At 40.5% G+C, this 12,047-nt stretch overlaps 1 protein-coding gene across 2 annotated transcripts in view; it reads right to left on the bottom strand.

Moving 5' to 3' along the window:
- Window positions 1-12,047, bottom strand: part of PTPN14 (protein tyrosine phosphatase non-receptor type 14) — a 180,265-nt gene that overhangs the window by 45,299 nt on the left and 122,919 nt on the right. For both annotated transcript variants that reach the window (XM_006275628.4, XM_059717869.1), the window contains exons 4-5: window positions 5,844-5,941; window positions 1,765-1,832 (exon numbers count right to left, since the gene is read on the bottom strand). In XM_006275628.4, coding sequence (XP_006275690.1) covers window positions 1,765-1,832; window positions 5,844-5,941 — 166 coding nt within the window. The remainder of the gene's footprint in view (window positions 1-1,764; window positions 1,833-5,843; window positions 5,942-12,047) is intronic.

Below are 12,047 nucleotides of genomic sequence, written 5' to 3'. Positions count from 1 at the left end.
TAGTAGAGATATTTACCACTGTGGACACGTCTACATGTGTGCTTTAATGCATAGTAGCCTATTTTAATGCACATAAAAATATCACAAAAACATGCTCTTTTGCTAATGCACATTAAAATAGGTCAATGCACCTTTTTCTAGTACCTCACAATGGAGGTACTAAATCTAACGAGCATTACCAAAAGCACATTCATGAACTTGTAGATGCACCCTGTGTCACCTAAATCTGCTCTGAGAAAGAAAGGATGCACAGATGGTGATAAGACTGGATGATCAGTCTTGGGCAGCAGAAAAATACATCTCTTTGACTTTGAAGAAACTTAGTAATAGCAACAGAAATAGGAGGCAAGATACTACAAACACTGAACAAGTCCCAAAGGAGAAATCAGAGGGCACAAAAGTTCTAAGATACAGATCCCAAGAACATAGGATCCTAAAATTGCCCAGATCATGAAGAAATTTTGCTCAAAATCTAAACCAAAGCCCAGATCCATCTCAAATTTTAATGAAAGAAAAATAATTTCAGCATATTGAATGTGCTCATGAGAAGGGCATTAATTTGAAATGCAGCACATTTGCTAGCCCCAGTCTTCTAACATACTTTACAGACAATGAAAAATCAACACCCCTGATACAGCTAGCCTAAAACTGTAAGCAATTAATGAAAGAAAGCCTAATAAAAACAAAACCTCTGTTAATGATTGCAGTTCCAGTTCTTTAATGGAAGCTGTATATGGTCTGCCTTAGCATACACAGCACATGGTTTCTTACACGCATGTAAAAACCCTTTTTACCTGGTGTGATTTTTACACCCTTTTTACCTAGTCAAATGTAAATGCCTAGGGTTTCCATATCCCTACATATTTAGTTTTAACTTGCACAGAATCTCAAGATCTTTCAAACTGTGGTTCTGAATTCACTGATCCAAGCTTTTAAAGTCACCCATAAACAATTTATTGGCCACCCCTCCCTCCAGCCCACTCCAAGGCAACAATTTGACATTTTTCTGCAGATTCTATCAATGGACGTGAAGCATTTTGTTTAATATTGTGAATGACTGGCTAGTGTCAGAATTATACTGCAATATAGTGGACACTTATTTATTGTAGGTCTAATTCTGAAGCACTGAGTTGGTGTTCCTTCAGGCTTAAGTTCAGTGCATACAATTATGACATGCCTAGTAGGATTAGGCTAAAAGCTTCACACACTGGTCAAATAGCTCTCTCCTGCTGAAACCTGCTCCTAGTGCCTAGGCAGCCTTCAAAACAAGACCAAGTGCCACTGAAAGATCAATATCAGCCACTTGCCCCCATTCCACATGCAACCAAGCCTACATGTTAGGCAACAAAGAAGGACTTGGATGAGTGTCTGAGCAACACTCAACATGCACTTCAGCACAGTGCTCGGGCTCTCCAGACAGTCAAGGGGCAGGCATCTCAGCCATCTCCCTGGCTGGGGCCATGGGATCAAGCACACCTGGACACATAGGCATCTTTCAACCGTGTCCCTGGGCTCACTCCAGAGGCTATATAAACATAGCTTTAGTAACTAGAAATCTGGCTCAAAGGGGGTTAAAGTTATGTTCCGTGTATTCTTTTAGCCAATTAAATAAAAATCTCTTTGGAGGCCATGCTTATTTTAGTCATTAAAAAAAACCAACAAAAAATAACTAAACACCTTTGAGCTATCAACAAGCCTGCATCTGAGACACGGAGAAATTACTCATGTGAGACTAGGAAATAAAAGAAAAAAAATACAACTCACCATAGGAAACAAGATGTATTCTCGGAGGAAGTCATGAGATTCAAACTGATTGTGGTCTCCAAAATCCGCTGGAAAAAACAACACATTTACTGGGTTTTTTTAACACAGTACTTTCCATGGTTATTAAAGCCTCACTCAATCTTACATGCACATGCTTAATTTTAAGTGTGTGAGCTGTCTCGCCTAAGCCACATTTTTTCAGGATCATAGCCGTAAAAGCCAAGTTTTAGCACTGAAACAAATTTTAGAACAGGTTGGTTTTTTTGTTTTTAATCTGCAGGCTCAGGCCAGCACTGTTGTTCATAAAGGTCCAGATGAAGCTGGTCTATGCAGTTATGTCAGGAACAACTTCTCCCTCCCCACCCACCTGGGCCAGTTTCTGTTGCAATACCCAACTGGTGTACAGAGATCACTTCTGACAAATGCCTGCATGAGGCTCTTGCTACTCCACAAAGATCCTGGTGAGATCATCTGGTCATATTCCTCATAGCTCCCTCTGATCTAATGCATGTTCACCCTCCTCCAACATAGTAGAGTTGTTGGATTAACAACCCAAGAGGCCAACTTCTTCTATCTAGTTTTACTACTTGTTACATATTAAATGCCAGTGACTAGCAGAGATTTAGGAAAAAAACACCAACAGGTAGCCTGTAGAACAGGAGTGGGCAAAATCCAGTCCACTAGATAACTGTATCTGGCCCACAGCTGCCCCTGCAGCACTTGGCATGGGCTGAGCTGTGCCTGCTCCCGCCCTGAGCAGCCTGCGCTGCACTCCCACCAGCACCCGCCAATGGCACTGCCCCAGCCCCAGCATCTACTAGCATGGACTTCCCAGTGGGATTGCTCCTGCAGCTGCCCGGGTACTGACTGGCTCTCCCTGCCTCCAGCAGCTCCTCCTCCTCCTGCCCCTACTGCACTGCTCCAGGCTAGGTGGAGTGAAGCTGCAGCGGGTGGGTCCTGCTGCAGCGTGCAGAGCTCTAGCTCCCACCCACCTTCCACTCACTCTGCCCACCCAGTGTGATGAGCAGCCACCTGTGGGTGGTTGCATGGGTGCAAGGCAGCCAGGAGCTGGAGCCCTGGGGCAGGAGGTGCCCAGCTGCAGCTTCCCTTCACCTAAATTGGTGCAGCAAAGGCAGGAGGAGGAAGAGGAGCTACTGGAGGTAAGGGGAGCCAAGCAGTACCTGTGCAGCTGCAGCAGCAGTGAAAGCAGGCCCACTAGGAAGCTGTGCAACCTGGTAGGGGCTGAGGCTGGGGCTGTGCCATCAGTGGGCACACGGTGGGTGCAGATGGGAGAGTGATGTGGGCTGCCCTGGGAGGGCTCAGCCTCATCCAAAGCGCCACGGGGGTGGCCTTGGACCAATGGGGGGTGGGGAAATGGACGTCACCTGTACCTGCAACTGCACTGCCCAGGAGAGCTCTGCTGCACCTGCCCCTTTTTTCCCACTCCATCCCCGCTCCCAGCCAGCACCCAGGACCAAGCATGTGGGCAGCCCTCCTCCGACACGCATGCACACACCCACCCTACACACACCCCCTTCCCCACACACAATATATAAGAATAAGACTTTATTTTGAGACATTATACAATCACCTCTATATACACTACTCAAAAAAAACCTAAAACAGGACAAAAATATTTTTGTAATAAAATTTAAAAATTTGATAGTAGATGGTTAATTTTAGTATATGTTTTTATCTATAATTTGTTAAAATGATATATTCTGAAATATTTTGTGTATGCAGCCCTTGACAGCTCACCAAAACTTAAGTGGCTCTCTCTGAAACTCAGCTGCCTAAGGAACCAATTTCCTAAAATTCTTTAAAAACAAAGCAAACCTCTACTTGTTAACTATACAGCAACTGACATCTAAGGAGTAACTTTCTGAGAGATTTTCATTTCATTTCAGTTGAACCAGATCATATTCGATCTAAAAGATTTTCATGTTATAAAAGCTGGAAATTCCCCTCATAAATTACATTAGGTAAACATTCTTGCAAAGTGTTTAGATAATTTCACATATTACAGGGTGCCAAAAATACTGTTTTGTTTTTACCACAGAGTTATTTTAACCAAACATGTAATTAAAAAAAAAAAAGGGGGGGGGGGATCCTGAGTATATTCTAGGTATTTCTACTGGATTGCATGCATTGGTTGAGAGACAGCATGATAATGTTATGAATAAAGCAACAAAAAACAGAGTATGTTTCTGATGTGGCTGCCTGTCAAGATAACAGATTATGTAGAAAATTTACAGAAAAAAGTGGTTATAATAAATGAGTTACAAAAGGCAGCATCAAGGACAATTACATGGTGAGTGAGGCAATCATAAAGCTAGTGGAAAGGTCCCAAATCGTAAGGCTAACAGAGTCTGGTGTGTGTCCATCACCAAGTTCTCAGATTTATACTTTGGAAAACTTCACAAAGCCACAATGCAAAGTTTAGTGCAAATCTGTCTTTTTCCATTGCACAAACAGATTTCAAAGCAATATTCATTCAGTAGAAATATTAGCATTTACTTTTCCCTTTGTTTTTAAAATCCTCACAAGGACACCATAATGTCTTTTCCACCAATTGTAGCAAAGATTATATCAACATTCTTACAGCACTACTACTGTCAACACATTTAACAGTTTTCATCCTGGGAATTCAAAGTGATTTAAACAGGTGGTAACTAGTATTTCTATAATATAGATAAAAAAATGAGGATCAAAGGGTGCTAATGACCTGGTTTACAAGGTGCTGAGCACTGGCCACTCCCACTGATGTCAGTGGTAATGACAGATAGTCAGCAACTCTGAAGAAAAAAAAAATCAGTCCATAAAAAGCCTGTAAATGGTGTAGAAAAGATAAGCAGAAGTCAGAAATTATACAGAGTTCTCTACAGCCAGTTCCTTGTTCTAACCATTGGACTCAGTAGAAACAGAAGTTGCAAGTTGAGGGACAGAATTACACACCAACTGGTATAAGTGATCAGAAACCAGTTAAAATCTATAACGCAAAAGAAGTCAGTGAACATAAACCACTTTCAAAATGGCTGAAACTGGTTTAAGATAAACCTGGATGGGTGTAGTATCAGAATTTATTGATTTAGGTTAAATCGGTTTAGTGAACTTCTGGTCCCAGATCCCCTCCAGATTCAAGTTAACACAGTCCCCCCAGCATCCCTGGATGCTTTGTGCCTCCCCAGCAACCACTCCCCCTTGCAGGATGGGTGGGCTAGTCTTGGCTCAAGCTGTCTGCTCCAGCTGAGCAGGGAGGCGTGCTCCAGCACCCCCTGGCCTCTGGCATGGGCCACTGCAAGCATTCTGGAATCAATAGTGAATGTCTGTTCACTTGCTTATCTGTTCAGTCTACACAGCTTAAACTAACCTGCAAAGATGGAATCAATTCAGCCTTGGCTTTTTTGACTGTCTGTACTTAGCCCAAGAGTTCAAAAACAAAGCTCTAGAAATTTCCACTCCAAAACCACTGTTCCACAAACCAGCGGAGCCAGAATTCAAAGGCTGTTTAGGGATCAAATTTTCAAAACAGACTTCAAAATGGCACAAGAACCTGTTGCATTGCAAGATCTTTTGTTTCTGAGAGTCATGTAATTGTTGTGAATTAATACTGACCCACAAATCATAGCCACCAACAAGTGCTCATGTATTTCTGATAGGAGGTGCCATATATAGCAAAGGGAGATTTCAGTTAAAGTACAAATTATATCCTACTGTTATTCTGGCTTCAAAGGGAATCACACCAAAAAGAAAATGTGAATATAATATCTGAAGTACTTCAGTATTGTTAAAAAAACCCAACCCCTCCCCCCCTCACTTGGATTGTTGCGTTTGTTTGTAATCTAGCAAAATCCTATGCTAGAGTAAAAAATACCCATCATATGAGAGCTACCATACAACCCATTATCTATACCTGCAGGAACAAGTAATTCACAAAAAAAACCCCAATCTCACTTGTACTAAAATCAGTGGAATGACTAATCAGTTTTAACATGAGTTGGATGTGACCTGATTTCTTGCAAACAGATACTTGAAATTAAAAAGGCAACTTTGTTAGCCTCGCTCAACAGCTAACTCACCTTGCACAGCTAAGCCAGCTAGCCGGATTCCTTGATCTAACGATGAACGTAATCGACCATCAAGAACATCCTTTTTCACTTGCAGGTAATACTGATATCTGTAAAGAAGAGAAACACTGAGACCCAAAGTCTATAATAATTTCTATAGAACAAAGAGATTACTGAAGATAAAAGGGTTTTTCTGTTTGATTTTTTTAATATAAACACGTTGTATCTATAAATAGATCTTTGTGTGTCTGATGTTACAGACTCCACACACATAACCAAAAATTATAGCACTTTAAACACCTAGGGTAGATTAGCTAGTGTGCTGTCCGTGAGGGCCAGTGTTTCAAATGCATGAACAAATAAATCAAACATTTTTTGCATTTATTGGACCACACCCCAAGAATGACATCTGTTGGGATTACTTCCCTTCAATCAATACTGTTGGCATAACCGAGGAAAATGCATTCCCAAATCATAAACAAGTATGGGACAGAATGAAACTATTTTAACTCCTTTTACATGGGTTTTGTATTATTATAAATTAGGCATGTGATATTTTATCACATTTAAACTGTTCAACAGTTAAACTGGTAAAAGCTCATAATTAGAACACAGCTGCATCTGACTTATACCAACCTTCTTGTAAAGAAAAAAAAGGCAACTTCATACTGCATTTCCTGTGTTCACATTAAAGGGATTTTTCTAATTTAATATATTTATTTAAAAGGTACAACTTGTGTCTGCAAACAGTCTTATACCTCCAAACTCCTCAGACTTACTAATATCTAAAGAACTGGAAAGGTACAGGGCTTCTCAGAGCCTTAAGATTGGCATCAGGTTTTTAACTATTCAGGTGCAATTTTTTATTTTAACCAAAATAGTTAACAACTTGTAGAGATCTCCTGAAATCATTATACCAGTATATAAGTGCCTTATACAGACCACTAAAGCTTATTTTCTGTACATACAATTCGTCTAGCAATGATGCAGTTCTGTTAGCATATCTTTTTATGTACAGAACCAAAGCAGATAGATGAAGCCATAATATAATATAACATAAGAAAATACCCATGCACTTGAAACAGCAGGAATAAGTCATTCCAAACTTCATCCTACATTTCTGTATAGTAATCTAATACCATCTTTCACAATCCTCCACAGACAATTCTTATGCCAGCACAAGTGAGATGCAGTAACTTGCCACTAGACAGCACCAAAGTTCTGACCAGGCCTGCATGCTCAGGAATACAGCATGGTAACAAACTATAGCTGGCATTGAGAAAGCATTAAGGCATAAGGCTTGTTTCTATTTTTTAGCATTTGAAGAGTTCCTCTCCAAACCAGTTTTTTTCATGAGCTCAAAAAGGTTGAATTTTGGGAAGAAAGAAAATCTTTATAAATAAATAAAAACAGTCTAGTAGGCCAAAAGTATTTTTTTTTTTACCAGCTAAGAAATTCATGTATTTTCTGCTCAAATAACATGAAAACAAAGTTGTTTCACAAGCTTAGACTTGATATGATCATACGGACTGGAAAAAACTGCAAGATTCCCATTAGCATTAATAGGCTTTGAACAAATTTGACACAGAGGGGGAGTCATTCGCCAGTAACAGCGGTACACTGCCTCTTGGCTTATTGGGTTCTCAATGTGAATTTCACAATTTTTTGGATTGTGTGGTTCAGAATTCAGTGCACTGTGCAACACAGAAAACATGAGGTTGAAAACCAAAAGTACTGGAATCAAATAGAAAGACTGCCAGATTTGAAGACCTGCCTGCAACTGCCATGTGGAAGTAGAAGGGGAACTAATTATCCTTGTAATTTTAAATTCTGTGCAATGTGTATAAATCTGACAGCCCTTATGCAGGTACATGAAATTTTACTTATGAAAGCACCTTTGTAGATTAGTCCCCTGTTCATGTATTGACTGGGTTAGGTTCTATAAGTGCACAAACCATGATGTGATTAAATAGTAGGTAAATGCACTGCATCTCTCTTCTCCTGTATTTCCTTTGTATTACTTAAAAACCACCCCCACCCCCACCACAACAGTCCTATTCACTGCAAAAAGCAAAGAGGTGCTGAAACTAGTTTCCTGCTAGTTTTGGAACCGGGACTTCAGCCCTGATTCCTGTAAAAACCTTAGATAAGCCACACTGCACACATAGGTGGCAGAAGGGGGGGCGCTAACAGGGCTTAGCCCCACAAACACAGGGCAGTGATTGGACTGCAAGGCAGCAGACCGTGGGCTTCCAGCACCTGCAGCAAGGGTGGGGAGGGGGAGGGAGTGGGAGTGGGGCTGGGGCAGGCACTGCACAGCCAGGGCAGGGCAGGGGACAGAGTCACAAGCGGCTTGTCTGGGGGGCACAGCTCCTGCTGCTGTGTGCACCCTGGGAGGCATGGGGGTCATGCACCCCGAGACCTGTGCAAGGCAGGGCAGGCTGCCGCTGTGGGCTAGGGCCAGGCTGCACTTGGGGTGGACGGCGGTGGCACTGGGAAGGGGGCTATGGGTGGGGGGCCGCAGACATATAGAAACAGCAGCAAATACAGGGGGATATTATGATTACTAGATAAAATGCTATGATCCAGGTATTTCTATGCATCTCATGACTTAGGGTACCCCAATTTCTACACTTTGCCCACTTCAAAAGACCTGCTTTTAATCCCACCTTCTGACAGTCCCTTTAGAGGCATTTCAAACTAAACTCATGTGGCCGCCAGTAGAACAAGTCTTAAAAAAAAATCCTGCGTTCAATGTTTAACACTGGCTAAATGGATTTAAAGGGCCTGGTAGGTAAATAGGAAAAACAAATTCAAAATTTGGTATGTTATTTTGGAATGTTTGTTAGTGTTTCCAGTATACAAACACCCATTTTAAAAAATGAGCCCTACCAGGAGCCGTATAAAACTTAGGATCCTATAGTGGATAAAAGGTAAAAGGGAGTGGGGAATAGGTATTTTTAGAAGTCAACTCTAGTTTTACTCCTGGATACAGGGTGGTGATGGTCAACCATGAAGGTTCCAGAGAAAGCATTCTTGACATCACCCTCAATTGTGGTGGTGTAAGGGAAGAAAAAGAATCTCTGCTTTTCAGGAGATTGTGTTGGACCATCAGGCAATCTTCTTATTTCGTATGGCTGCCTTGGAGCAACAATTATAAATCCAGTTTATGGTTAGGTAACCAATCTAATGCTCTTGAGGAAAGGGAATGTATCTTTACAAAGTCACCATCAAATCTGTATAGAGGACAGTGTTGTTATGTGGTCCATAGTTTGATCAAGGTTGCCACAGTGCATCCATCATGTAAGAAACTGAGAAAAGCCCCACTGCTAGTTTAAAAATATACAATTCAGATGGGTAGCAGGGCTGTGTTAAACTCTTTGTCCATTCAGAAAGATCAGAACTTGGCCTATCATTTGTAAGGTACTGCATCTCTCTTCTTCTACATTTCCCTCGTATTATCTTAACCCCCTCCCCCCCACCCAACAGCCCTATTCACTGCAAAAAGCAAAGAGATGCTGAAACATGACTATGAAATAAACAGGGCTTCTTATCTGAAATTAACGCTTGTTATTAAGTCAGTAGTCAAGGGGATGCATTTTTTGGTTTTATCTAAAGATTTTACTCATCCTATGTGAATAAAAGTTTCCAAATATTATCCAGACATATTTCCATTTGAAAAAAAACACTACAGCAAAAGAGATAAATATGTACTTTTAGAGGTCTTCCATTAAAAATTGTTCTGTTTAGTGGAGAAATAAAGAAATTTATTAGAGACGAGTAAGTTTGCACATTGTTACAAACTTACACAAATTAACTGAAGGTAAGGCTTTTGTCCATTCAGTAATGACAAAAGCAGGAAAAAACCAACCAATTAAATTGAAAACTAAGGTTTCATCCTCATATTTCAGCAACATTGCCATTTTGGCAATGTTGATATTTTGATCATACTTTGTGTGTATTTAAAAAAATGGTCTAGTTGGGGAATTTGGAATGAGAACAGTGACAATAGCTCTTGCTCCTAAAGCCATATAAAAGAAGAATAAAATAAATGCTACTGCAGTTTGCCAGCCTGTAGCTAATTCCAAGGGGAATGGGAGTGAACAACAAGTCTGAACAAAGCCATAATTACAAGGATATCATTTCCCACAATTCCATTTAGCAAACACAAAAAACATTAAGAATATATTTCTTTCTATTTCTTCAGCAAGCATGCTCCATGTTTTAAAAAGCAAAGAAGCTGAGAGCTATCAGACAGTTTCTGAATGTCATTAAACTACAGATTTTGATTCTGTAAGTCAGTCAAGATCACAAGAGAGAAATCAGAGAAGTTTAGAAATAAAAGGAAAAAGTGATGATTTAAAACTTCATTCTGAGATCTAGATTTTGTCTCTAATACAGCTGTGTAAATCTGGAGTAACTCCATTTGTCCCCATGACTACATATTGTGTGTAGCACAGCACATATCAGTAATAAACTCTGTTTGTGACATCTCTTCAGCATATTTTGTACTGTAGTACAAGTAATCTGACTTCACTTAATGGGACACCTGATTCGATATTTTTTTTTGGATACATAACTGGTCCCTTCATTTTGAGTTTCATGGAAGTACTTAGCTCCTCAGTTCATCCTTAATATATACACCATTTATACAGATTTCTGTTATCTGGGATGGTAACTTTCTTAAATCTCATAAGATAAGCAAAGTATGTTCTGGAAAATATTTGAAAAAGATCTTCTTGAAGAGTTTAGACGGCAGGATAAGGAGAGAACAAGAGAAGAGTATTGTTTGTAGAACCAATGCACCTAGAATCCCTATTTATGAACCAGAGCCACCTTGTGCTAGGTGGAATACAAATACCAGACATAATGCGGGGAAGGGGAGAAGGTGGGGGAGGGAGACTCTCTGGCCAGAAAGGGGAATGCAAGGAACAATGCTGCTCCCTATTCAATGCCTCCTACTGATCCCTGCTTGGGGGCAAGGGGGAATACAAACTTATTGCTACACAGTACACACATGATAACTGCCAGCTAATATTGAAGACAAATCTTTATCTATATATCTAGATACAGAGATACAGTACACACACACACACAAAAGGAAACGCTATCCTTCCTTTTTCTGGTTTCATGTTTCCTGGCAGATCTGCATTCATTGATTTGCATAAGGGATTTTCCCCAAGAGCATGAAAACATATGAATTAAGGAAAGACAGATTCACAGACTGTGTCGCCACATGCAGGCATGTGCAGTTTGTGGCACCATAAACTGCAAGTGTGGAATGTTAAAACGTTCTCTGCACTGCAAATTTGCAGCACAGGTCCAAAATCTGATACCAGGATTTCCTGGTAGCAAAAAAAAAACCCCTTAGAAAAGAATTGATGCAGAGCACGCGAAAGTAGCGTGCGCTGGAACAAATGTAGGCTTGGTCCTCCAACGAGATGCTCTGGCTGCCAGTCACAGTGTCTCTACTGCTCCATTTGTGTCCTGACTGTGTCAGCACACCAGCAGCAGGGAGGAGCTGAAAAAGGGCAGTTTGCCCAAAGCGGGACAATGTGTCCCGCAACAAAGCACATGTGCAGGGGCGTGCACTTAAGTACAAAGTAGCGACACAAATTTGTGCTGCTCCAAGTGCACGTCCCTGCTTGTCTAGATGTGGCCATAGCAGGTATGTCTACCACCTTGGCATCAAACACTCTTTGTTATTTATTTTCAACTACCCACTACTGAGAGGAAAATAATATGATCAGGGGCAATCAGACTGCTTCCTTTCACTCTCCTGTAGCTGACTAATTTTAAGAAGCTTTAAAAATGAATCACCTTGGACTTATCTGAAAAACAAAATACATATTTTTACTAGTTACTTACAAAATGTGCATTACTTACCTAAGAGGTACATACAATTCCTTTACAATTGTTCCTAATGATGTAATTACTGGCTTGACAAACAGTTTTTCATAACTCATTAGGTACCTTTTTGGAGCCAAGCCTATCTATTAGATAATTACATAACTATGTTGTTTTTCTTTCTCTTTTTATTGGAGGACAGAAGAGAATGGCTCTAATGTTACAAAGATCCAATAAAAATTCTCAAGAAGGAGAAAAGGTGGTTTTGCCCTCATGTAGTTACAGTTCATGATTTTAACTATCAATTATTCAACTCTTTTTCATTTTACTAAAGGCCGTTCGACCAGGAGCGAGCAACTACTTTGGTTG

This window comes from Alligator mississippiensis, chromosome 1 (genome assembly GCF_030867095.1).
Source record: "Alligator mississippiensis isolate rAllMis1 chromosome 1, rAllMis1, whole genome shotgun sequence".
Taxonomy (NCBI): domain Eukaryota; kingdom Metazoa; phylum Chordata; order Crocodylia; family Alligatoridae; genus Alligator; species Alligator mississippiensis.
Note: the sequence above shows the minus strand (reverse complement) of the source record. Positions and strands in the feature narration are given on the sequence as shown.